Source organism: Dermacentor albipictus, chromosome 2 (genome assembly GCF_038994185.2).
Source record: "Dermacentor albipictus isolate Rhodes 1998 colony chromosome 2, USDA_Dalb.pri_finalv2, whole genome shotgun sequence".
In the NCBI taxonomy this organism is placed as follows: Eukaryota; Metazoa; Arthropoda; class Arachnida; order Ixodida; family Ixodidae; genus Dermacentor; species Dermacentor albipictus.
The window spans coordinates 200,290,015-200,315,728 of record NC_091822.1 but is presented as its reverse complement, the minus strand read 5'-3'; the positions used below and the strand labels follow the sequence as shown (position 1 = coordinate 200,315,728).

Here is a 25,714-nt window from a genome sequence, read left to right as displayed (position 1 = left end):
GTAGAAATAATAAATAAGAACGTAGTTACCTTTACTGGCTTTACTGTCTTGATATCGATGCTTTGGCGCAAGTGAAAAAAATGTTGATATTCTTTTCTGTGACATGACGGTGCAAATGAACCACCCCAACGCTTCGTCTCATAGGACCTCACTGCGGGCTTTGCCAACTTGTATGATAGTGTGTTGATTTAGCTTGTATCGTTGTGTGGTCCGATGTACGACTTTAGAAAAGTCTATGCACCTTTGGTATCAAATGTTTATAAGGACATTAAACCCACAAGATTCCGGAATTGAAAGCACGACTTTGGAAATGTCAATGCACCTTTCGCATCAGAAGTTTATGAAAACCTTATGCCCATTAAGTTCGGAATTGAAATGCATGCGCTGCGTAGATTCCGCGGCCTCCGCGAGATGCCGCGACGAGCCCCCTCGCCATCAAAACGGCCTTCAAACTTTGTGTTCGGATGGAGCTCCTTGCTTTATGTGACTCCAGGTGCATGGGCGCTGCCACGAAATCCCGCTAGAGCTCGCAGTGCTCACGCCGAAATCTCTTTTCGAGCATAAAAAGACATTCTAGACAAAAACCAGAATAATTTCCGGCGCCGGGGTTGTTTTGGTCGGTGCTGCATGTCAACACGAAACAACTTCGGGGGGGGGGGGGGCTGAAGCCCTGTAAGACCCCCCCCCCTCTGGCTACGCCCCTGCTCAGCACTGCCACTGGTTTTCTCGGGAGCTCCTCAGCCAGGAGATCTGCAGCCAGGTGGAGTCCCGCCAGCTCAGCTGCTGTGGAGCTCGCACGAGAAGGTAGTCGGCATTGCCTGCTCCTGCCCTCAGATGCGATGGTACAGGACACCGCTGCGGAGCCGTTGGAGAGCACGCAGCCATTCATGAACACGAGCAGCCTGCCGTCCAGCTCTTCCAAGACAACAGGCTGGTGCTGGCGTCCGGCGCTTTGATGCTACATTCAGGAATAGGTGCACCTCTGGAGGCTGCTCGTGTGACGGAGATGTGACCATCGGCACTGGTCGCTCCACAATCAGCTCCTCGTAACGCTGACAGAGGCCCCCCATGCGAGATAGCAGTTGGCTCCGCATTCGGCAGAGCAGAGCCCCACCATCTGGAGCATGGTGCAGACGGTCAATGTGCCCAAGGGCACGCTGGAGCACGTGCAGCGACAATGGCCATTCGCAGCCTCAGCCGCCAGTGTGGCAGCATTGGGGAGTGCTTGCGGAGACCGAGGATGCTCCTTACTGCACTCCTGTGCAGCCTCTCGAGCTGTTGTTTCCTGGCTGGAGATAGTAGAACTAGTGGCAGGGCATATAGAAGGATGAATGCGGCAGCAGCTTGGTTCATCCACAGCACCCACTTGATGGTGCAGCCCCGGCCACGCTGCTGCATCTTGCTCACTGTGCCCCTGGACTCTTCGGACTTTGGTTCTGACAGTCTTGGCAGCAGGAATCTTGGAGAGCCGATGGTCAATGATTAGGCTCATGTAGGTGACCTCCCCCTTCCATGGGAAGGTGATGTTTGCAATGCGCAGCTGCTTCACGTAGTGGCGTGCTGAGGCCAGCGGATGTACAAGTAGAGCCTCTGTATTTGCCGGGGACACGGAGAGGCCAATGTCACCGAGGAAGGAGATGACCGCTTCCACGCCTTCTGCAGTAAGCCCCGGATGGCAGCGATGCTTTTCATGGGTCCTCATAGCGACAGTGCCACGTCATCTGCATAGATAGCGCAGCAAACTGGGTTGCGGCTGTCAGCGTGTAGTGGCTGGAGGGAAGAGGAAGACGACGCTGTTCGCTCTGTTGTCACCTCAGCTCTGTAATTTTTGCATAGGTTTTGCTATTCATTAAGTGAGTTATTTATATCCTTGGAAGACGGCCGCATCTTTAAGGAGGTACTGTCCCTATGGGAAGGGTACGGCTGCTCCGGCGCCGGCATCTTTAAAGGGACAGCGCCATCAGAAGGAAGCCAGCGTGGCGGAGGCGGCCATGGCCTCGCAAGGTGTGGAGCTGCCAGACATCAGGGACGATAAGCAGTCCAGTGCGTCATCATCGGTCAGTGGGGACGACACAACTATCGTCGACCCTGACGAGCAAGTGGCTGATATGGCGGAAGTGGACAGCGACGGCTTCAAGGTGGTGAGTCATCGGAAGCAAAGAACGGTCGGAATCCCAGTGGTAGTTTTGCCAACAGAGAAAGGTGTTGATTTGAGAGAGCGGAACCCTATCAGGCTCTTTGAAGCCATTAAGGTACTGCTGGGATCTGCCCCGATTCGCAGCCACTTCACATCGCAAGGCGCGCTTTATTTAGATATCGCAACGGAAGAGCAAGTTGACATTCTGCTCCGGTGCTCTCAGATTGGGGACATAAAAGTTAATGCCCGGCTGCCCCACTCCTACATGACTAACACATGTGTTATTAGGGGAGTACCAGTGTGGTATTCGGAAAGCGACCTTCTTGACTACTTGAAACCGCAAGGGGTTCTGCACGTGAAACGTCTCATGCGCCGGGTGGAGACTCAAGAAAAAGAATGGGCAGCGAAACCTATTAACTCTGTTGTGATAACGTTTGCTCCTAACACCGAGCGCCCCGAAAAAATTGACCTCGGTTTTACCAAGCATGCAGTCAAAGAATTCGTTGAACCTCCTCCCCGATGCTTTAGGTGCCAACGCTTTGGGCATGTAGCTAAAGTTTGCATCAAAGATCAACGTTGCAAACGATGCAGTGGCGCCCACGATTACAAAGCCTGCAAGGCAGATTTTGCTTGCGCTAATTGTGGTGGCGACCATCCAGCGAGTTTTGGTGGCTGCCCCTTCCGTGTAAGCGCCTTACACCGCCGAGTGTCCTTCATTAGTGGTCCCAAACAACAACCTACTGAGAAGCGGATACCTGGAAGTGACGAGTTCCCGGCGTTAGATTCGGAAGTTGAGTTCCCTGCGTTAGAGTTGGACGTTCGTAGCGTGGTAACCAGCAACGTCAGAGAGCGACCTGAGCCTAGCAAGACGGCAAATTCCTCTGTGGGTGAGTCGGTTGTTCGATCTGCTGCAGCAAAAAGTGTCCAAGTTTCTCAGAGACCAGACTTGACAGCCAGACAGCCGGACAAGTTTCACAGCCAGACTCGACAACATGGAGGACATTCCCTCGCCTCAAAAGAGATGAAGACACCAGCTGAAGTGGACAAGAGTGGGTCCAAGTCCGCAACCTTTGTTGAAGTTGTGAGGAAGTGCGTGCAGCAAAATAAGGAGCTCAAAAATCAGGAACTGTCCGACCTTCTGCGAGTTTTGTTTGAAGTCCTGCGTTCATATGTTCAAGTGATGCAGACTGGCACCCTGAAGAACTTTCTACAGCTCGTTCTTTCCTTTGAGCCCATGATTACCACCTTCGCAGCGACCTTCACCTTATAATATGGCTAGTCTTCTTCAACCTCGTGCAACAAAAAATCACCGAAAAGTGCCATTTATTATGCAATGGAACTGCGCTGGGATTATAAGTCGATTAGCAGAACTTAAATTATTTCTGAAAGATACGTGCGTTCCAGTTTTAGCCCTCTCGGAGGCTGGCCTACCAAGCGGGAGATCTTTAACTGGATATGTCGCCCATAAGAATTGCAGCATAAAGTCATTTCCCGCGGGAAGCGCTGCCCTTTACATACGAAGAGAGATTCCTCATGTGGCTTTGAACGTCACCGATCTTTGCACCGATAGTATTGAGGTAGCGGCTGTGCGGATACGTCTTGGCTTCCGAACTCTTTCTATTGCATCCGTATACGTGTCTCCGCGGAAGAAGGTAGCAATGGACTTGTTTCTGCAGCAGCTTTGTGACCGTTGCCCGGCGCCCCGAATTATCTGCGGGGACTTCAACGCCCATCACTCTCTCTGGGGTGACAGGAACACAGATTCCCGCGGACGCAAACTTGTAGAAGTTATCGATAGTTTGGACTTGTGCGTGGCCAATGACGGAAGTCCCACTTTCTTCCGGCCTCCAGCCTCAGCCACATCAATAGACCTAACCTTGCATTCACCTGACGTCCGCGTGAAGTGGTCAACTGCACCTGACCGCATGGGAAGTGATCACTATCCAATTTTTGTGTTTACTGCCGACTTCCATTTGCACGACTCTAAAATTAGCCATGTTGTTAATTGGGACAAATACAGGGAGCAACTTGCATGTGTTTCTGGTGATGTGATTGACAAAATGATTTCTGGTAAGATGGCTGCTACCACAGCGGTCAAGTTGCCTACTCATTTTCCGACTCCGGATTTAAAACTCAGGAACCTTTGCGCAGCGCGCAGAAGGGCGGAGCGACAACTGATGCGGAAGAAGGACGACAGATCCTTGAAGACGACCTTCAATAGGCTTAACTCTGCCATTCGACGCCACACGAACAAGCTCTGTAGGTCGCAGTGGGCGTCCTTCTGCGCTAGCTTGACGGTTTTCTCACCGATGACGAGGATTTGGCGAGTCATTGGCAGTCTTGCTGGTGATTCTCGTCCTAGTAAACCTTTTGAAGCGCTTGCACTGCGCAAGCAGAAACCTCTCGTGTGCTTGGCAGAGGAATTTGCAGATGCATTTGTAAGTGCAAGTTCAGGAATTCCTCCCTGCACTCCACCTGCAACATCTACGTCTGTGATGGACGCCCCGTTTACACTTCGAGAGCTACAGACAGCACTCAGCGGCCTGCGGCGTCGATGTGCACCAGGTCCTGACGGCATCACCAACCAGATGATGCAGAACCTACCTCTGGAACACCGAAAGATGCTTCTAAGCTATCTCAATCGAGTGTGGGAGACTGGCGACGTTCCTCCTTCATGGAAAGTGGCTCGCGTTGTCCCAGTGCTGAAGCCCGGCAAAGAAATGACAGACTTGGCCTCGTATCGTCCTGTATCACTGACGTCGTGCGTGGCTAAGCTTATGGAGAAGCTGGCAAGTAAGCGTTTATCTTGGTGGCTCGAAGATAGAAGGGCTCTGCCAACATGCATGACTGGATTCCGAACAGGTTTAAGCGCGCAAGACAGCGTCTTGGACTTGATAAGCCATATTGAACATCATAGAGCTTTCGGCCTTTCAACACTAGTTATTTTCCTAGACGTATCAAAGGCTTATGATACCATCCTTCAGAGCTCAATACTAAATAGTTTGCAGGCCATGGGCGTACAGGGTTATCTTCTGCGCTTCATTCACTCATTTATCAGTGATCGGAAAATTCAAGTGCGGTTAGGAAGTACCACAAGCACCGAAAGGGTGGTATCGCGAGGTGTACCTCAAGGAAGTGTTCTTTCCCCAACGCTCTTTAACGTTGCAATGGCTGGTCTTCCCGCTGAAGTGCAAAAACATTGCAGGCATGTCCATATGTCGATATACGCGGACGACATCTGTCTTTGGTTAACCGGATATCAACACAAGCGTTTAGCTCTGATAGCTCGACAGGCATTACTTTCAGTTCAAAATTACCTTCAAAGTGTGGGGTTGACTCTCTCGGTGGAAAAATCTGGCTTCATAATGTTTCCAGGTAGAGGAAGAAGGCATACGCGGCTGAAGATAGACCTTAATCAATCTTGTCTTCGACAATTTAAACACAAGCGCTTTTTGGGCGTCATTATCGACTACCGCCTACAGTGGCGACGAGCTGTGGACTAGGTTGTGACATCGATATCTTCGCGTCTCAATGTAATCCGTAGAGTTGCAAGTGAGCAATGGGGAAATCACCCTTCTTCAATGATCAGGTTGCACGATGCACTAGTGACGAGTCGAATAATGTATCAGCTCCCTTTAATTTCCCCATCGATATCACAGCTGGAACGACTTGAGGTTCTGCACAGAAAGGGCCTAAGAAGGGCTCTTGGCGTTCCACAGACTGCTCCTAACAATGCAGTACTTTATGAATCTCTATCGAGACCTCTTAGCTTAGTCGCTTCACAGAGGTTATTGATGCAAATTGGCCGCCTCAAACAGACGGCAGCTGGCCGAGCCCTTCTACAGCGCCTTCGAAAGAGATCCGAGTCCCGAGCGTACTTGGCCCTTAATACTCTTGGTTACCTGGGTCTTGACGCTAGAGGTCGAATTAAGAGGGCGAAACCACCTTGGTCTTTCGCGAGCCTCGATAGTTCGTTGGCAGTTCCTCACGTTCGTGCTAAGCGGAGTTCTCCTTTGGCAGCAACGCGTTCGCTCGTACTGGAACATCTTGAAACGGAATATGCACGTCACCTTCAAATTTTTACTGATGGCTCTGTGGACAAGGTCGGAGGATCTAGTGCAGCTGCTTTTCACATTCCCTCTTTGAACTTTGATTGGTCCGTTCGCTTCACTGCAGTCGTGTCCTCCACAACGGCCGAAAGCGTTGCCATTGAGGCAGCTCTCAAAAAGCTACGGTTTTGTACGCCTCAACCTGTGGTCATTCTTACAGATTCGAAATCCGCCCTTCAAAGGTTAGAGCATGGATTCCCAACTGATGCCTTATCTCTAAGCTCCCTACGTTCGGTGCAAAATCTCAGTGTCAAAGGCTTCTCCATCCGATTCCAATGGGTGCCATCACACATAGGTATCATAGGCAACGAGATGGCGGACAGCCTCGCCCATAGAGTGCTGTCTGGGAATCCTTCGAGAAAAGTGCCTCAAGAAGACGGGAGACTCTTCAGAGAAGCGGTGTCGTGCTACTTCAGTTCTTTGTGGAGCTCACCTCACAAGCCATGTGTGATCAAGGGTCTCCAAAGAAACCAAGCAACCTTACTGCTACGCATTCGCACGGGCTCTGCTCGTACCCCTGCGTGGATGTTTAAGACTGGCCTGGCGTTATCAACATTATGTTCAACGTGTGGTGTGTGTGGTGACATTTAACATTACCTAATGTGCTGTACTGTGTATAACGCGGAAAGGAGGGTGTTATTCGGGTCTCTCAAGAACACAGGACTTCCTCACAGTTCGCTTCAGGACATAGTTTTCCCGCGCGGGAACCGGTTGTGTAGGAAGGAGGTCTCTCGCCTTCTGTTAAATTACCTACAGGACACGGATTTGGCTTCAACATGGTGAACTGAGGAGTGAACATTTGTAATTGGGAGGTCTGTGTCGGATTACGTGATTTAATTATTTTAAGTGTCGCTACGGTGGAGCAATTGCCGGCAGCAACTGCAAGGCTAGTCCCACCAGTAGCCTACAACAACTCAACTCAACTCAACTGTAGTGGCTGCTGCGAGTCCTGCCAGAGCCAGGTAGAAAAGAAAAAGGCACAGCACCGATCCCTGCGGGACACCGGAAGTGATGTCTCTTGGATCACTGAGCGCCTTGCCCAACCGTCCCCGAAAGCTCTGGCCCACCAGGAAGGCAGAGATGAAGGCCCTGGAGACATCCCGTGTCGCCTAAGCAGTGCAGTGCAGCCACGATCATCTCATGCGGCAGCCGGTCAAAGGCACTCTGGACGTCTAGCAGCAGCAGCATGGCGACGTCCCCACTGCCCCTGGCGTCCTCCAGGGTGGCCACCACGTCTGCGATGGAGTCAACCATTGAGCGCATGTGCCTGAAGCCAGATTGCTGTTCTGCGGAGTACTTCAGCTGGGCAGCTATTCATTCGAGCCGAGACAGGGCCATCTTCTCCATCACCTTGCTTGCTGCAGAGGTAAGGGAGACTGGCCTGAAGGAGGAGAGCGATGTCGCAGGCTTCCGTCGCTTCAGCAAAGGCACCACCACAGCCATCAGCCAGCTCTCGGTCAGGACCCCAGCGCTCCAGGAGTCGTTCCCGTTGTGGGTCTACATGGTTTCGCAATATCTGGCAGGTTATGGCGTCGGCTCCTGGAGCACTCCGTCGTTGTGTGAGAGCCAGCGCCGACTCGAGCTCATGCATGCGGAGAGGCTCGCTGCACAGGCGGAGATCTGTGCTGCCACCCACTCTCGGCGGCGGTAGGAAGGAAGGCATCGTCTTGTGGTGGCCATCGAGGGCAGTACCTGCGAGACCGGGGACCTCTTAGCAAACCGGTCAGCTAGGCGCTCGACCAGGACCCGCTCGCTCATGCCGATGAGGAAAGCCACGGTCAAAGACTGGCGTTGGGCACTAGGAGCGGCGATGAGTGACCTCAGCAGGCGCCAAGCTCGAGCATCGTCTGGATTGCGACTGATGGTGGAGCAAAGGCTCTCCCAGCTTTGGCGTTTGCATCCTCGGGCGTGGCAGCGGCAGACAGCATCCACCCGGCGGCAGGCCGTTGATAGTTCCGGAAGCATGGTGCGCAGAGCCTTGCGCTCCACACGATGCTGAGCAGTTCGCTGTTCCAAATGAATATCCGGAACTTGTTTGCCCTCCGGTACGGTAGATCGGATGGTAGCGGCATTGGCGCACTCCAAGACCATCTGCAACATATCCCCGTCGATGACCGCCTACCGGCAAAGCTCACGGAAGGCCTTGCGGTTAACTGAGGCATTCTCTGCTCCTGGGGGACTTGCCTCGAAAAGGATACAGGAGCAGAGGCAAGTAGTCGGAACCTCAGGTGTCAGAAAGCGCCTCCCACCTGTACCGCCAGTCCTCCTTGGAAAGGCTCAGGTCGATTGCCGTCTGTGTTGAGCGAGCTCCACGCCGGATGAAAGTGGGGACGCCAGTGTTAAGAATCTGCAGGCCGAGTTGGTTAGCAGCATCCCGTAGTGCCTTGCCACGAGGACAGCAGTGCCGGACCCCGAGGCTGCGCGGTGGGCATTGAAATCGCCACAGAGGACGAAGTCTTTGCCCAGGTACCTAGCCAAACGTCGCAGGCAGGAGGGGTCCCAGGGCTGGCACGGTCGGACATAAACACAGGCGATGGTAGTGTCCACATCCCCGATGCGTACGCGCACTGTACAGCATTCAAAGGGCCCGCCAGTCAGGTCAGCCACTTGTATCTCCACCTAGGGTAGCTCTCGCCACACGTACACTGCGCAGCGGGGAGCTCCTTGCTGTTTGGATCATATTGTTTTGCGGCCCGTCTCGGCACTCTGAGGATTTGCCCTTTAAGGGAAAGTCTGTCGATGCACTCTTCTCTCATGTGATGCCTCAGACTCGGGCGGTGTTTTGGTATCTTGTGAGCTTTTTGCTGACCTCAATCTATACGCGACTAGTGAATTCTCGGTAAGCACTGAAAGTTTTTTTCATCGTTTTCTCATTTTCTTTTTTTTTCGCACTACTTTTAAGTGCTGTCTAAATTCGCCGAAAGTATACCGCGTATCTCGTCATGCGCTGAAACCTTTTTCTTACTTTTTTTTTCACACAAGTCTTAAGTGCTGTTCATATTCGCCAAAATATATCCTGCCCCTAGGTGCTTTCAAGGCAACATGCGTGCGAGAGATTCGGGAACCACGATGTTAGGACCATTGAGAATTGACACTACATGTGCAACCTAAAACCCGCAGGGGACGGACAAATAAACGGATCTCTTAGGCATGTAGGGCCCTCTGGGCTGTACTTTTGGGTGATAAGGTAGCCTGGCCGCCTGCGGGATTATCTGACTGAGCTATGTCGAATGTTCGATTGCCATAGTCGGAAGTTCGAATCCTTCAATTTTTTTTTAATCTGACGAAGGTGTGCATAAATGTGATCTCCTCCACTGCACTAGATCTGCAGGCTTGGAGTGTCGCCTGACACCGGCAAAAGATGCCGAGAGCGAGTGGGGCTATACTATCCAGATACAACCAATTTAGGAAGGCCCACTAAGCTTTGACAAGGACACTCGCTCACCAGAACAGTAATTAGCTTCCCTGGTGCAGTATTCAGCCACTCCCTCCCTTATGATTCCTACAATTAACCCATGACCCTCAGTCCCCAGCAGCTGCGGAGCACCTGACTAAGGCGGCGGTCAGACCTGTAACGCAGCAGAGAGTGCTAAGAATCTCTGGACCCGGACATGTGGCTAAAGGAAACTGACCCTGGCATCCTTTAGCAGTCGAACTCTGTCGAGTGAGACTAGCTTAGCAGCACCCTTTGAGGAACAATCAATTATTGTTTGGGATATCATTGGCCTTAGCGAGACTAGAAGAACTGGTGGGGCTTATACACTGCTGATTAACCGCCATGTTCTCTTCTATAGAGGTCTCTCAGATAAGATGCAATACGGGGTAGGATTCCTAATCCATAAGGACATAGCGGGCAATATTGACGAATTCTACAGTATTAATGAGAGGGTAGCAGTAGGCATAATCAAACTTAATGAGAAGTATAGAACAAAGCAGTACAAGCCTACGCTCCAACATCCAGTCACGATGATGGGGAAGTAGATCAGTTTTATGAAGATGTTGAACTAGTGATGAGAAAAGTGCAAACTCAGTATACTCTAGTAATGGGTGATTTCGATGCAAAAGTGGGGAAAAAGCAGGATGGTGAATAAGTAACTGGCAACTATGGCGTCGATTCTAGGAACGCTAGAGGATAGATGAGGGTAGAATTCGCAGAAAGGAATAAGCTGCGAATAATGAACACCTTTTTCAGGAAGCACAGCAACAGAAAGTAGACCTAGAAAAACCCGAATGGTGAAATAAGAAATGAAATTGATTTCGTACTTTCTGCCGATTCCCGCATAGTGTGTGGGGATGCGCGACTCTCGCGCGTTCCCTGATGTTTTTCCCGCATAGCGCGTCTCCTGTAATGCGGCTTCGCCGCGTGGCCTGCGTGATGCCCGCGGCGGTCGATGTGGTTGGAGCGCAGTGCGAGAGATGGCGTGAGTGTTGCGCTGCTAGCGCCGCCGACAGGCGAGGTTACTTGTGCGCCGAAAGGAAGGCGCTTGCTCCCCTTTGGGTTCGAGATCGGCAAGCGGGACGGACGTGCCCTGCCGCGCGTGCGCCGACCCATGCTTCTGCAAGACCGTCTCGCGTGGCCGTCTTGGAATGCGCCGCCGTTCGCGCGTACTGTCACGCGAACGACCAGGCGTTGGGATCCATCATGGGGCGAACATATTGCGGTCGCGGTGAGTCGGACTTCTAGATTTGTCGCGCGCCCATCGGCATGTTTTGTGGATAGCAACTCGGCTAGCAGGCATTGATCTATGAAAGGTGCAATAAATCCCCTTGTGATTATTTGCACTACTGTGTTGTCGTTGCTTTGTCCCAAGAGTACGGGAGGAGAACGCCACAAGTGTAAGATGTAGAAGTGATATGTAGGGTAAAGGATGCAGTGATCATAGGTTAGTGAGGGCTAGGATTCACCTCAATTTGAAGAGAGAAAGAGTAAAATTGGTCAAGAAGAAACAGGTCAACCTAGAGGCACTCAAGTTAAAAGCGGACAAATTCAGGCTGGTACTTGCAAACAAATATGCAGCCTTAGAACAGAGATATGAAGATATAAAAGAGGTAATGAATGAAACCGTAGCTAGGCTGGCTTCAGAGGCAGCAATTGAATTGAGAGGCAAGGCACCCAGTAGGCAAGAGAGAGAGAGAGAGAGAGGAAAGGGGAAAGGCAGGGAGGATAACCAGAGAAAAAAAAATCCGGTTGGCTACCCTACGCTGGGGAGAGAGGGGAGGGGGAGGTAAAGTGGAAACAAAGTAGAGATAAGGAAAGGAAGGAGCATAGACACACAATCACAATCGGTCACTGTCACCGAACACTGTCATCGCACAGCACACTGACACTTGTAGCAACATTAACATCTGTTCAGGCTACAGTCGCCTGTCCAGTTCTGTCGCCCTCAAGAACCGCAACAGTGCCCTCGTCGCCCTCTGCTGCGATGGCTTATGATGGCGGTATCTGAAAATGAGTTCCTCTGTGAGAGGTCTGTGGTCAAAACGCGCTATCGCGGTTGCAAGTGATTGTCTCTGTAAATTATATCGAGGACAGTCACAAAGAAGGTGTTGAAAAGTCTCTTCGTTACCACAGTCCTCACACGAGGCGTCGTCGGCCCATCCAATTCGGTAAGCGAAAGACTTGGTGAAAGCCACCCCTAGCCCCAGTAGGCAAGCTCTCCCAAGTAACAAAGGACCTAATAAAGAAACAACGAACAGTGAAAGTGTCCAACTCCACAGCTAAGATAGAATTCACGGAACTGTCAAAACTAATCAACAAGGCGAAAATGAGTGATATTCGAAATTACAGGGTGAGAAAGACTGAAGAAGCCGCAAAAATGGACGCAGCCTGAAATCAGTGAGAAGGAAACTTGACATAGGACAAACCAAGATGCATGCACTGAATGATAAGCAGGGTAATATCATCAACAATCTCGAAGGTATAGTAAAAGCAGCGGAAGAAATATATACTGACCTGGACAGTACCCAGAGGACTAAGGATAACTCCATTCGAAACAGCAATGAACAGCATACAGAAACTCCTCCTATATCTAACGATGAAGCCAGAAATGCTTTACAAGACATTAAACGGGTAAGAGCAGCAGGAGAAGATGGAATTACAGTCGATTTAACAGTCGACATAATGCTCGGAAAACTGGCGGCTCTCTATACGAAGTGTCTATTGACTGCAGGGGTTCTAGAAAACTGGTATAATGCAAAGATTATACTAATCCACAAAAAGGGGAAGAATGAAAAAATATAGGGCTAGCTTACTTCATGTTTATATAAATATAGGGATCACGTGGACATAGCAGCCGCGTCGGCTGCTTCAGGAGCGCCGAAGCGAGCTGAAAACGAGTTTAAATTCCCTCGTACGCTGCGGTCCTCATTATGTAGCGAAATTTTCCCGCATGGAGTGTCTCCTTTACAACGCTTGAAAGCACTACAATAGGTAGTGGCTGCCTTTGAAGGCGCGCAACATGGCAGGCTACTGCTCGGTGCCGCAGGGCCGAACGCACATAACGGAGGCCGGTGTCAGCCTTATTCGCACGTAGCCGCAGGACAAGAAGCTGCGTGAAGCTTGGCTCGCGAAACATAAAGCCGGCAAACAGTCATCGGCTACAACTCGGGTATGCAGCAAGCACAGACGCGAGGAAGATTTCTGCTACGGCGCCCGGTCTGCGATGTTCTGAAAACGCGCACTGAGACGCTCGCCCGAGTCCGCTGCCCGACTAAGGTCATGACTGTTTGGTCTATGAACTTGTCGATGCTATAGATACTGGCAAGTCGAGTGGAGTTGAACGGCAGCGGTAAGAAGCACATTTAAAAAAAAGCATGGCATATGGTCATGTTTTTGTTATGAATTAATTAATGCACTGGATTGCAAAAAAGGAGCAGCGGGAAATTGCACGCTGAGAACACCGATAAACATACAGTGCGACGGAACACGAGAAATAATATTGAAAGGTCAAAGAATTTAGAAGAAAAAAAGATTAAATCGTCGCGACGGCACATCACAGTCCCCTATACACCAGAACACCGTGAATTCCAAGGAGGATACTTGGTGAATTCAAAGGGCGCCGCCATATTGATGAGCGCCGGTCGCGCCATCTATCCCAAGCGCCGCGAAGTAGCAGGCCTGGGCTGCCACGGCGGGAGATGCGACCCGGCGCGAAAGCGAAACTTGGGCTTTTTAGCTGGGCAGAAGGCGTGTTTCGCGTTTTTTCTAACCTGTCATTTTCGCTGTCTGGATTCTATCAAACTTCAAGACCTCATGCAAGTCCGCAATGGCCACACTGAGTGCTGTGCAGACTGCAGAAGCGAATACATCGGGTAGGTACGCTATTACGTTTGTACAAACCGCGCGCTATATGCTAGAACACGCGTGAGCTTTTTGGCACGTAACCTGTGAAGGAATTTACAGCACTGTGTTGGTGCCATATATTATTAAAGAACGCAGAACACTGTCATCTGCACTTTCAGTTTGGTCTTGTTTGTCATGGTCTCTACTGGGTTGGCCGCGTTTGGCAACCAACTGGCGAGGTCGTTTGACTGCCTGGTTAGCAGACGCCTGCCCTTCACCACCTGCACATTGAAAATAAAATAGATGTTATAGTAAGAAGGGCTGTAGTTCTTTCCCATGCCATCACTGTTGCGAAGGTATAAAGTCCTCTCAAAATGAAATAGAAAATACACCAGGCCAATTGTATCCTGCAACCACTTAAGAGTACAACATTCAGAACAAAAGCCTACAGCACTCGAACAAGCAGCATATGATGCTAAACCTGCACTCATTGGAAAATGAGGTACTACAGTAGTTATAATGTTCAACTACATGTGCATTCAAAGCCCATATAACAGGGCGAGCATGACAGATGCAGGTGTTGTACAGTTGCACAAACCATGACAGGGAACGTAAAATTACCACCCCTACTTAAAGCTGCATCATCAGGACCCTTTGGTACAAGACAACAACCGCACCTGCATTCCAAGAAATTAGCCCCACCAACTGCAGCTACCTGGTACCAGACCTGTTTCGCTTGTGCGAGGCCATCGGATTGTTGGCGCTCCCTTAGAAAAGAAAACAGTAAAAAAACTAGTGAGAGCGATCAAAATTTTGTTACAAAATACAAGAATAATTGAGCACTTTATTTTCCTCGCCATATGAACGGAAATATTTTGCGCTTTGCCCCGTATAACAGACCGCACGCAGTTTAGAGCTCAGGAGGCTCAAATGAATTCGTTACGAATGACACCTGCAACACCAGCTCGTAAAGGTAGGTGCGCTGCAAGAACACCTTCGGTGACGAGTAGTCGTCGTTTACGTTTTTGTGGACGCATGCTACGTGACGAGCAGACTTCGGTTAACTTTCACTAGCAATAACGCTCACCAGCAAGGCCTACAACTTGTCGTTCACACTTAATGGTCATTCCGTGCACCAGCTGCAAGTATCGCTAACCGCAAACTCAACTGTTCCGCTTAACCGTTGGGAGCTCTGCCTGAATGAAAACACGAAAAGGCTTGCCTTTTTGTTATAGCCAAGGCGAAGCACCGGCGCGGGATTCTGCTCTGTAGGCTTGTTGCCCAGAAAGTGCTCGGAGCAAACCTGCGTGTTACACGTATTACGTTCGTAGGGCGCAAAGTTGAACGTGGAACCAAAATATACACAGATCGAATACTCACTCGTGCATTTTCACTGGGTTGGTAGTTCTTCCTATTCACTGCAGCTATCCACCGGTGGCGCAGCTTGGCATTCTTCGTTGCGGATGGAAATCGGCGCAGGCTGAAAACACCGCACCGGCACCATTCCCTACGTGTGTTGTGCTCTTCGCAAACAGCGCTAAGCGACCTGCTCCTTTTCCGCTGGTTGTTTTGGCATCCAGACACGACGCAATGATGCCCAGATGACTTCTTCTACTTTGGATCCGTGTGAACGGGCACATTTCCGCACTTTGGAGCCCTAGAGCTGGCGCTTGCCATGTCTACTGGTCGCCGGCGAACACACTTTGGCAGCCCAGTACAAAACGGCGCCGGTCGACCGGGCAACCCGGGTGCGAGAGTATGCGTTGGGGTTAGTCTGGGTGCGAGACAAGCGTGTTCTGGTCTATAGGCGTCGAAGTCTCTACAATGAAGTTATTTTTGAACAGCTCTGACAGGACCCACGCAACAATGGTTGCTTGTATACTGTCCAATGCTCATATTCTGCGGCTTAAAGCTCATGGCATGGTGCGAAAACGCGCGCGCGCGGAGAAAGCGAAACAGTGCGTGGACAAGCTTGCAGACGCGCCGGTCGCTGCGAATCTTCGCGATCGCTGCATTGAGGCTTCGTTATATCACGCTCCATTTAGTTATACAAACACTATAAGAACATATTTCACATAGGCTGCTCTCAGCGTTTACCTACCTTTCACGCAAGAAGCCGGTTCGGGAGACTCCAGCGCGGCGACCGCGCGCACTGGCGTTCACTGTACGTATTCGGTAAAGAGCTAGCGTCTGTAAACGATTGTGTGCTTTCAGTTTGCCCAAGATTAATATTTAGACAGTAAACAACTTCTCTCGTTTCGAAAGTACTTACAGAAATGTCCGGGAGAGCTCGCGCGTGGTGTTTTCAGTGAGCGCTGACAGCAAAACCTATGAGGAGGGCGCCGCATGATCCCTCATACTACGCCAGCGAGGCGCTTCCGATAGATGGCAACTCCGTAACTCCTCGCCGCCAATACTGTGCGCCAAAGGAGTGAACGTTGGGAGCATCTGCTAGGTGTACCCGGCCTAGGTGCCGCCACTGTCGGCGCCCAGGAGCCGAAAGAAGCGCCGGCATAGGAGGAGGAGAAAGGAGATGTTGCTTTTAGATCATTCAGGAATTTTAAAGCGCGCGGTATAGCAACGCCACCTAGAGGAAAGTCTAGGTGGCGCTGAGCGCAGCGGCGAACGAGAAAGGAGGCGAAGCGTCGCGGAGGATGAGGGTAGGCGGAGGCGCGCTTGGTTAACTTCCATGTTGACCTCCTCCTCTGGCAGTTGCTACAGGTTCTGTGTACGCTATGGACGTACCGCGTTGACGGATACTCTTATGATGGGAAGGTGGAAAAACTGGGGTGAAGTGCAGCGCAGTAACTGTCTGTCAGTAGAGGACACCTCAACCGCGCGGCACAAGGGGGGGGGGGGGAGGAACGAAAGTCTCGTGATCGAGAGGCCTAGCGTCGAGCGAGAAGGACGGAGCAGCGACGCAAGCAGCGGCAGGCCATGCGCGAGTAGACCGACCCAGAAGTCGTCGCCAAGTGCCGGGTTCGAGCTGAACAATTCCGGCAGAACGCGCGGGCTTGGCGTGCCAGGAGACTTCAGAAAAGGAAGAAGGAGAAGGGGGAAATGACAAACTGTTTGAAATGATAAAGTCTGCGCATTTCCCTACAGTGGCTTGTCGTCTTTCCTGATGGCACTTCACACTTCATAAAAATTGAAAACCGGACATAAAATATACAAAATATAAATAAGCTTTGAAGAAACCGCCGCTCTTACACACAATCGAAGCATTTTTAAAACATCCTACGCGCAATGCACGAATAGGCAATAGCAACCACACGCTTGCGCCTGACCCGCGTTCACGAAGTGAACGTTACGGTAACGTTTTTCCTCTTCCATTTCAACCTTCAAATATTACAGTCTGCATTGTGGCCGTTCGCTGCGAGACCCAATGGGTTATCACAGCGCGACTTCTCTTATGCTGCTGTCGCGGCGTGGAAGAGAAGACAAAACAGCGCCAGCAGAAGCTACCGTCCTTAATCCGCGACAGAGCAAACCGGCGTCCCACGTGTGCATGCGTGCGCCAGCTCCGTGCCTCGTTCCCTTCGGCCGGCGAGCGGGGCGCTGGACAGGGCGACAAGAAAGGCAAGCAAACACAGCCCGCTGCAGAGGGAGCTTTGGCGAACCCGCTGCTTTTCCAAACAGAGCAGTGACAGCACTCGCCGGGCACCCGCAGTCTGTGTGGTCCAACGCCTCCATTGGCGCGCCTGAGGAAGTGCAGCTGCAGCAGCAGCGAGGAGGCTGGTGCGCGCACACACTGGCGTCCACTTACGCAGTGCGGCTGCGCGGAGAGGATCGCTCACGGCCGGGCCCGGCGGTCCTCTCCGAAGACCTTGTTGCGTGCAACACAGCACTGGCTTGGCTCTGTTTGTTTCTCCGTGTATTGGCAATATAAAGAAGAAAAGCGGAGAGGAGCTCGATATACCCTTCATCTTAATACGTTTGAATTCGATTCGGAAAAAGAAAATTACGTTGCAGTATAGCGAATGGTGTTTGTCGGCAGCAACTAAGGCAATCCAAAAAAAAAAAATCAAAAATGAGCGCGCTGAATTGTACTGATGTTGCAAGACAGCTGTTATTGCAGGTTCTAAGCTATTTGATCAGGCTCCATATACCAATCTATGGGTCACGCTAGAGTGCTAGAGTAGGTATCGTGGAAAGTACTTTCATTCGTATCACTTCGGGCTTATTGCAATGTAATGCAGTAATATATATATATATATATATATATATATATATATATATATATATATATATATATATATATATATATATATATATATATATATATATATATATATATATATATATGCGTGTGTGTGTGTGTGTGTGTGTGTGTGTCAAATGCCCCATTTAAGGGGTATAACATATATAGAATATAGTACTGCAAGCAATTAACGCCTACGTCGTAGTACACTGGCGATTGTTCGTGGGAAAACGTTTTTGTTTGTTTGTCTGTCTGTTTAGTGAGAAAGCAAATTGCATCCTTAATAGTTTGGAAGTGATGCATACCTGCTATATGGCGAATTCCGAATTCCGGATAAAATATTTTTCTAGTTTGCTCAGTAGAATGTTATACTTCCATAAATGTGTCTTGTCTGCGAGGAAATGCGATATATAAATGTTCGCAGCTGTTAAAAGGGAAAAGCAGAATTTTTCGACTTTCGTTAAAATATAATTTGCATTTGTAGAGCCCGAATTACAATTTCGTATTGTACACTTCTACACAAATAGATAAGGGTGGAGAAAAGATCGGGACGGGAAAAAGTGCTACCATCTGTGCCTCTATATCATAACCGGACGTGGTCCTATAGAGGAGCAACAACGCGCAAATTCCCGCGGCAGCTTCGCCTCCTTTTTATCACTAGGCTGTCTTGTCAGCTCCCTCGTCAGGGCACATTTGCGCCGTCGCATTTTAAGAAGATGGAATTGGTTGACACAAGGCAGGGGTGACGAGTCCGTTTAGAGAAGCCCTTCGTCTTGCAGTGGACATAAAATGGGCCATTAATGATGATGTTCTCGGAATTCCGGTCATTGCGACACCGACGCTGATTTTTCCGTCTAACCTTTGTACGGTGCCTCTATGCCTCGAGGCGCACTTTCTCTGTGTGGTCGCAACTTTCTCCATCCGTGTAAACAGTTGCCTAATGACTCTAGAACTCAGTGTCAATGCAAAAGATAACTAAGCTGCTCGAAGAACAATTTTTATCTTGAAAAATCTTCTGCCGTGTAGCAAGAGTGCCTTCTTTACAACGTGCTTTATGTAGACGCTCTTCGAGCAACAACGTGGCTGTAGACCGCCGCCGCAGTGTTTGATTCGCAGCCCGTGCCGGCCATAGTACACAGGCGCGCCCACGGCACATTTGTTCACCGCGTCTTAGGCGGGAATGCACTTCGCGCGAAGGGTGCAGAGTATCCGACTGAGGGCGACCCACCAACTCTGCAGAGCTCGGTCGAGCTCTTCCTCCTAATTGAGCTCACGCCATCACTGGCCCACAGTGCACGCAACTAGTGAGAGTCGGCCGTAGAAGAGTTCCGTTGTATAACAGCCGGCGCCTCGGCGCCGAAGCCTTCTTCGCTGGCGGCGCCGCTTTGAGGCAGCTAATTAAAACATTCGAGGACGCGCCCTACCATCTCGCAAACTATTAAAAGAACCAAAGGAGGACGCAAGAACAGCCACGCGGCTCTGTGCACCATTCATGGCACAGGCCTCTCGCAATGACTAAGCATTGCTCCAACGTGGAGACGCAATGTTTTTTTACGGACGGCCGAGGCGGCGCCCATTGCGCGATCATTTTATCGTTGTCGCGGGCGTCGCGTGATGCGCTACAGACGGAGTTTGCTACGCTGTCTGGGGAGATAAACTTAGACTCCTCTCTTTTCCCGCGTTTTTCCTTGAAGGGCATCTGTGAGGAAACGCAGGGGATAGAAATACTAGATGTGTCCAAGAACCAAATACGTTTTCGAAAAGAAACAAATATGCATGCATTGGTGTCCATGCGTTCGGAGGGGCGTCTGCAATTGCTCACTTATAAAGTTTATGACGGTTCATGCTAAGGGACAAGAAAATAAAACCGAGGCGCGAATTTCGAGGCAGTTGGCCGTTGCAGGAAACAGTTTCAGTCGCGAAATCAAGCACACACGCACTCACACGCACATGCGCACGCACATGTACACGCATACATACGCGCACACGCACACATTCACGCACATTCCGTAGAATGGTGTATCCAAGCAGAGAATTCTCGTTCGTACACTGCTAAAAATAATCCCACGCGAAGTTGAAAACAACTGTGTTGTGAGCTTTGTATTCCCGCACAATAATTAGACGGTTATGGCATCACTAGAGTCCCGTATTACGCATCAGCCATACATTGCAAAGATACGGATACGAAGCCTTGTTTCAAAGTACACAGTATCACACACACAAAAAGAAAATCTGGAATGAATTGACGCGATTGATTATGGAAGGTCGCAATATGCAGCCTTTCGTACTTACAGGGCACATGTACTATAGTGCTACATCACTCGTACTGTCAACTTAAGAATTTGCGTTTCTGAGAGGCAACGCAAGCGTAGAGTGCTCCAAGAGTACTCCATTTTGAAAGATATGCAGTACTTCCCTTGCTATGCATGAAATATGATGAGGTATTTTCGCACTAAAAGTGCTATGAGTTAGAACCCTGTGTGCATCATTTTTTTCGCTTTGAAAATATTCTGGTGTTTACGCCGGACGTCATATTGCGAGGAATCAGTCCGAACAGCAACCACGCAGGCCCTCCGCGTGGCGCACAGGCGTTACTGAACTATATGAATTCCTCAAAGTAAAATGCGTTAAAAAATAATGTAATATACGACCTAAACACAGCCTACAGCCACGATAGCGCTGGATTGTAATTTGAATATACTAGAGAAAATAATTCTGTTGCGCGGAAACTCAAACACAAACCCCGCTTTTCCGGCGTTCCTGCCCTCCATGGAGCGGCGCGGCCCGCTTGGTTCCTTGCAACAGCCCCATCCAGATGACGCTAGTCTCCGCGCATCAGCAAGAAAGCTGCGGTTGCCGGGAAGCGTGTCAAGCAGTCAGAGATCTTTGAAGCATGCTCCGTATTTTTTTTTCATTCTGTTCTTGCCCCTATTGGGCTACGTAATCTGTATGATTGTACAAAGCAAGGCAACTTTGTATGGCAGCAGAAATTCTGTCGTGCGCAAGTGCCCGTTGCAACTGCCTAGCTGTCTTCGCTATTACTCTATGACCAGCATCGGGAATGGTTTGCATCTGCTCTTATGAAAACTTCTAGCGCATAAGAAATTTTTGTGAATACGGATCAAACTTTTTTATTTAAGTCATGAAACGTTTTGCAAAAGTTATTGACCACTGCAAGATTTTTTTTTCATGAGCATCATGTTTAATAAAGAAATGATATCACAACTCTGTTAAGTGCGTTCATTAAGATATCTAAAGCGTTGTGAACAGCAATTATGCAGAACCCTCGTAAACGTTGTAACGGTTTGACATAAGATGTAAAATCGTATATCATATCTGTCCGCTTCACATACTCTATTTACAGAACTGGCGTATGTTGTGTTTATGCAGAGTTACGGATTTGTGAACTTCGTACTTCAATTTTCTTAACCTACTGAAATTCCGCAATTCTTGTAACAAAAGTTAAGGTGGTACATAAATATTATTCTGCCTGCCACCGGTAGAATTACGCTTTCTCTCTTAAACGAGAACATTGTCATTCATATGGGCTCAGCAGTTGTCCTAAGAAAGCTGCATTACGCACGTATTAAAATAGGGATATCGGTGTGGGTATCAAGGCAGATTCTGACCTCGGCGACGAAGATACGTATAGTGCAAACCTATACGATTATGCCTTGAGGCTGATGTGGAAAATAAGGCAAATCCTTTCGATCTGGCGAGCATATCGATCCTGGGGCCAAGCGCACTTTCGCACGGCGCACTCAAAGAATCGTGCAACGGAGGAGATTCGTCTTTCGCTTTGCCGGCATAGACCACCAAGAGCCGCTTGGGGGAAAAAAAATGCAACACTCTGCGTGGCAGCGCGCCTTTTAATTGTCTGTTTTTTGTCAGTCCTTTAAAAGGAGCAGCGCCCCCCCCACGAGCCAAAGCAATAAAAGTCGTCGAACATAAAACACGCTTTAATGAGCGGCGCGCGAGCTGCGTTAGCAGGCGAATCTACTCCGTCGAACAACACCAAAACAGAGGGCAATTGCGTCCGACCACGCACGGCTGTCTTCTGTCGCGGCAGGCAATCTTTGCGAACTCGGACATTCGTCGAGGCACGCAAGCCGGCGATATGTGGGCCTCGCCGCCAGCTCAATCAGGGAGACGCGTTTTGCGCGTACGCACGATAGCTCAATACGGGGACGCAATTTAATTTCGCTGATGCAGTGGCGACACGTTGCATGTGCGCCTGTCTGCGCGGTCGTTCGAACTGTGGTGCAGTGCAGCCCCCCTCTCCCCTTCCGTCGCATGGCGCGAGGATTCGGGTGGCCTGGCGCGGCCGCCGTCAATGCGCCAAGTCCATCGGTGGTGGATCAAGTGCAGCCGAGACGCGCAGAGGTTATGGCGACGATATCTGAGTGAGTGACGCTGCTTGACTCCGAGGACAGCGCGCGCCGAGGCAGGCGCAGGTCGCGCTGTCCACAGAAGTGGCTGCGCCAGAAATTTTAGATAAGGCGTCTAGAGTTTCTACGTGTTCGAGGCAAAGCATACGCAAATACAGACAAGTATAGTGAAAGTTGCGCAGAAACTATATATGTCGAGACCAGGGGACATCCAGGGTGCATTGATCTAGCTCCTTCTACTTATGACACATTGTGTAATTTTGTCAAGAATGTGAGTTCGTGGGTTGGTAACTTGGCTGTATGCTTGAAATATTTTCTTCGCGTGGGGGGAAACGTTTTCCGCGAGCCGTGTCAGAATGGAGGACCAATCAGCCCGAGCTGATGATAATTACACTGCGCCGCGTAGCAGCCTCGCACCGTAGTGATCATCAAGTGATCGTTAGCAGTGTCACCGCTACTGAAAACAAGTGACAAGAGTGGTTTGTTGATAAAAAACCGAGGCTGGAAATGGCTCAGCAAGATGTTTAAAATGTTTAGAGAATCGTTACATGTTAAAAATCGTGTTACTGATGATCGTTTATCAATATATATCTATAGAAATATGTTTTCTACAATTATCCTGGTTATATGAGAAAAATTAAAAGTGCCAGGATAAGAATCAAACATTTAGTTACGAATAGCTCGAAGACAAATCACGAAGGTAAGAGATTCTCGCAAATATGTCTTGGGGCCGCCGACAATATCAAGTTGCGATTGTAACTCTTAATGCGCCATAAGCGATTGAGACAGCGCTTATCTGTTGGTTTCGTGGAGCCATATAGAGAAAGTGGAGAAAGGAAAACAAGTGTAGACAACCAGACCACACCACAGGAGGCCTGGCTCGATATCCCGGTGTGTCTTTTCCGATGCCATATAGCGAGCTAGTTGGTTCATATTATTTTTGCGGTGGAAAAGACGGGAACATAAGTAAGGGAAGGAGGTGTTCCTGCACCATGTCCCTTCCACGAGCGAACCTGGCAATGGTCCTGCTGACCAAGCTATTTGAAACCTTTGTGGATGTTACAACTTGGCGAGTGATGGACTGAAGTAAAAATGCCCATTGATTTCTACCTTGTTACTCTGTGGTTTCGCTCCTTGTCATTTCAATACATTTTATTCATTGCAGTCTGGGCTCAATGTCAAAAATTGCTCATACCAATGGCCAACCGTTTTTATGTTCAGCTTTCTCGATACGTGCAAGTATCACGTTGCGATTCAAAATGGTGGTGGTCTTTCCAAATACGCCACATACTAGTTGGTGACTGCGCTGCAGCAATATTCGATGAATACCCTCGTTTCTCCTTACGTGCATGCGTGCTACTATAGGACTACTAAACAGTTCCCACTGGTCACTCCGCGGGACACGGGAATTCCCACGGTGTGGCTCCTTCTGAAGATTTCCAGTGCCGTTAGGATGCGGACGGCAGCAATGGAGGCAAACGCGGAGCAAGTTGTCGTCTACGTTTTCAATTCATACAATTTAGAACAAATTCGCCGAGATGTCCGCACTGCGGCCCTTCAACATTTGCAATGCACTGTTTTGTTTCAACGCTGACGACGCAACAACGCCGCTTTTGGATCTGTCGCTATCAATTTTGTGAGAAACATTTTCCTTTATAGCGGGGGTCTTCGAGATTGCATGCCATCGTTCCATGGGCGTAGACACACGGCAGGGGCGGCACACACGCATGACGTAACGAGTTCGCTCCCTCCAATTGCCCCGCTCCACTACTGCGCTCCGAATGCTGATCAGTAGATCGACATTGATGGGACTTTCCCGTCGTGTGACGTAATTCAGGGGCGACAGACGTGGCCAACGAAAATCCGCCTGGCGCCAACGCTTCCGGTTCTTGCGTGCGCTCGTGTACGTGGGCCTGGTGCTAGGCTTCCTGTACCAGGCCTCGGACGTGGTCGTCAACTACCTCACCTTCCCCACCGCCAACGATGTGCGCGTCGAGGGTCCCGAGCAGCTCGTCATGCCGGCCGCCTCGGCGTGCATCAGCAACTGGTAAGACGGCGGCACGTATCTGCTTTCGACGATTCCTCGGTCGAACTGCGAGGACGGAGCGAGCAAGTTGGCGGACGGAAATTTCGAGCCGTGCTAAACACCGCCGTCGCTATTCGCTCAGTCAGTAAACGCCTAGCAGCGCGACGCCACTGCGACACCCGTGTTGGGTGCACTTTGGCCACACGTTGGCTTTCAATAGGCTAGAAGTAATCGCGATAAACGTCGCAATGAACTTCAAAATTCTAAATGCTAACTAGTTCTCCGTTTATTTCGCCTCATTTTCACAAGTTTCCGCATAAACTTGAGCACGAGTTGATGGGCTAGTTGGTCAATGAAAATGGGCGTCTGGCACATTTAATTCTCTCCGCCCCATTTCTTCTTCTTTTTTGGGGGGGGGGGGAGGGGGGAGAACCATCAAAGTTGTATATGACTGATTCATTGCGACAGCTTTGGTTGTCGCGGTAAAAATAGTTGATTTGTTATTTTCTGATGGCTGTTCCTAATACTTTTGTTTGGGTTGCAGTTTTCTTTTTTTTTTGGGGGGGGGGGGGGTTGCAAGTTTTGGGTTGCCGATTTACGCATTGCTACAGAAACAGCCTATATTTATTTAATAATTGAAAATTTTAAATTAATTAGTTATAAATGTATTATATGAACCTCGATATTTATGGTGCCAGAAGCGAAGCGTGCCTTCGCTGTTCTCCGTGCGACACGTGATTCCTGCTGGCTCTGAGACGAAATCGCCGGGCCGCGTCCACGCAAGCGAGACTTGCCCGAGGCTCGAATCCCGTCCCTGCAATGGTCACAACAAACCGCAAGTTCCAAACGTGGCTAGCTAGAAATTTCCACGTCTATAATTGTTTAATTTAGGTGACCAAACGTCCAAGCGCACCATGCCTTCGAAGAAGGTGACTGTATGACTCGCCCTTAGCACAGAAGAGGTTCATAACGAACTCAATCTAATTTTGAACAAATACATATCTCACCGTATACATCTAATACGATGAATGTACACAGGTCCCACAAGCGTCCTGCTTAATCTCATTGGCGCATATCACCCAGGCGTTTGGAGCTACAGCTTCGGAAAAAGTGCGTGGGTGTAATATACGAGGAAAAAAGCACTCGCGTTCCCGATGGATTATACGCGACAGTATTGCATTTCTCCCGCATCATTCGTGCACACAAGTCAGCTGCACTGCACGTGTCCCAGCTATCGTGCATCGCTTAAAGAAAAAAAAAAAAAGACGGCACATTCTATGCGTCGTCTATAGAGCAGCCGCCAGTAAACTTTTTGCTCATGCCATTCAATTTAATTGTTAATGGCAAATGGCGAACTTTTTAATTACTGCTCCGAATGGCGCTCCGACAATGAACAATGTGTAGAAAATGAAAGAAACTAACAAGTGGCTCGTTTTCGTCCAGGTACTTTCTTGCCCATTTATTTTTTCCGCCTCACGTGACCAACCGGCCCCATGGATGGATGGATGAAAAGTAGGAGCGTCCCCTTTGAAACGGGGTGATTGCAGTTGCCACCATGCTCAGCTTTTTAT

The 25,714-nt window shown here is 49.7% G+C and overlaps 1 protein-coding gene across 1 annotated transcript in view; it reads left to right on the top strand.

Moving 5' to 3' along the window:
• The window catches only part of LOC135904548 (uncharacterized), a 302,521-nt gene that overhangs the window by 28,174 nt on the left and 248,633 nt on the right, over positions 1-25,714 (top strand). Inside the window, exon 2 of the mRNA XM_070534610.1 lies at positions 23,955-24,164. Within this exon, the coding sequence (XP_070390711.1) occupies positions 24,133-24,164 (32 nt within the window). The 5' untranslated portion in view covers positions 23,955-24,132. The remainder of the gene's footprint in view (positions 1-23,954; positions 24,165-25,714) is intronic.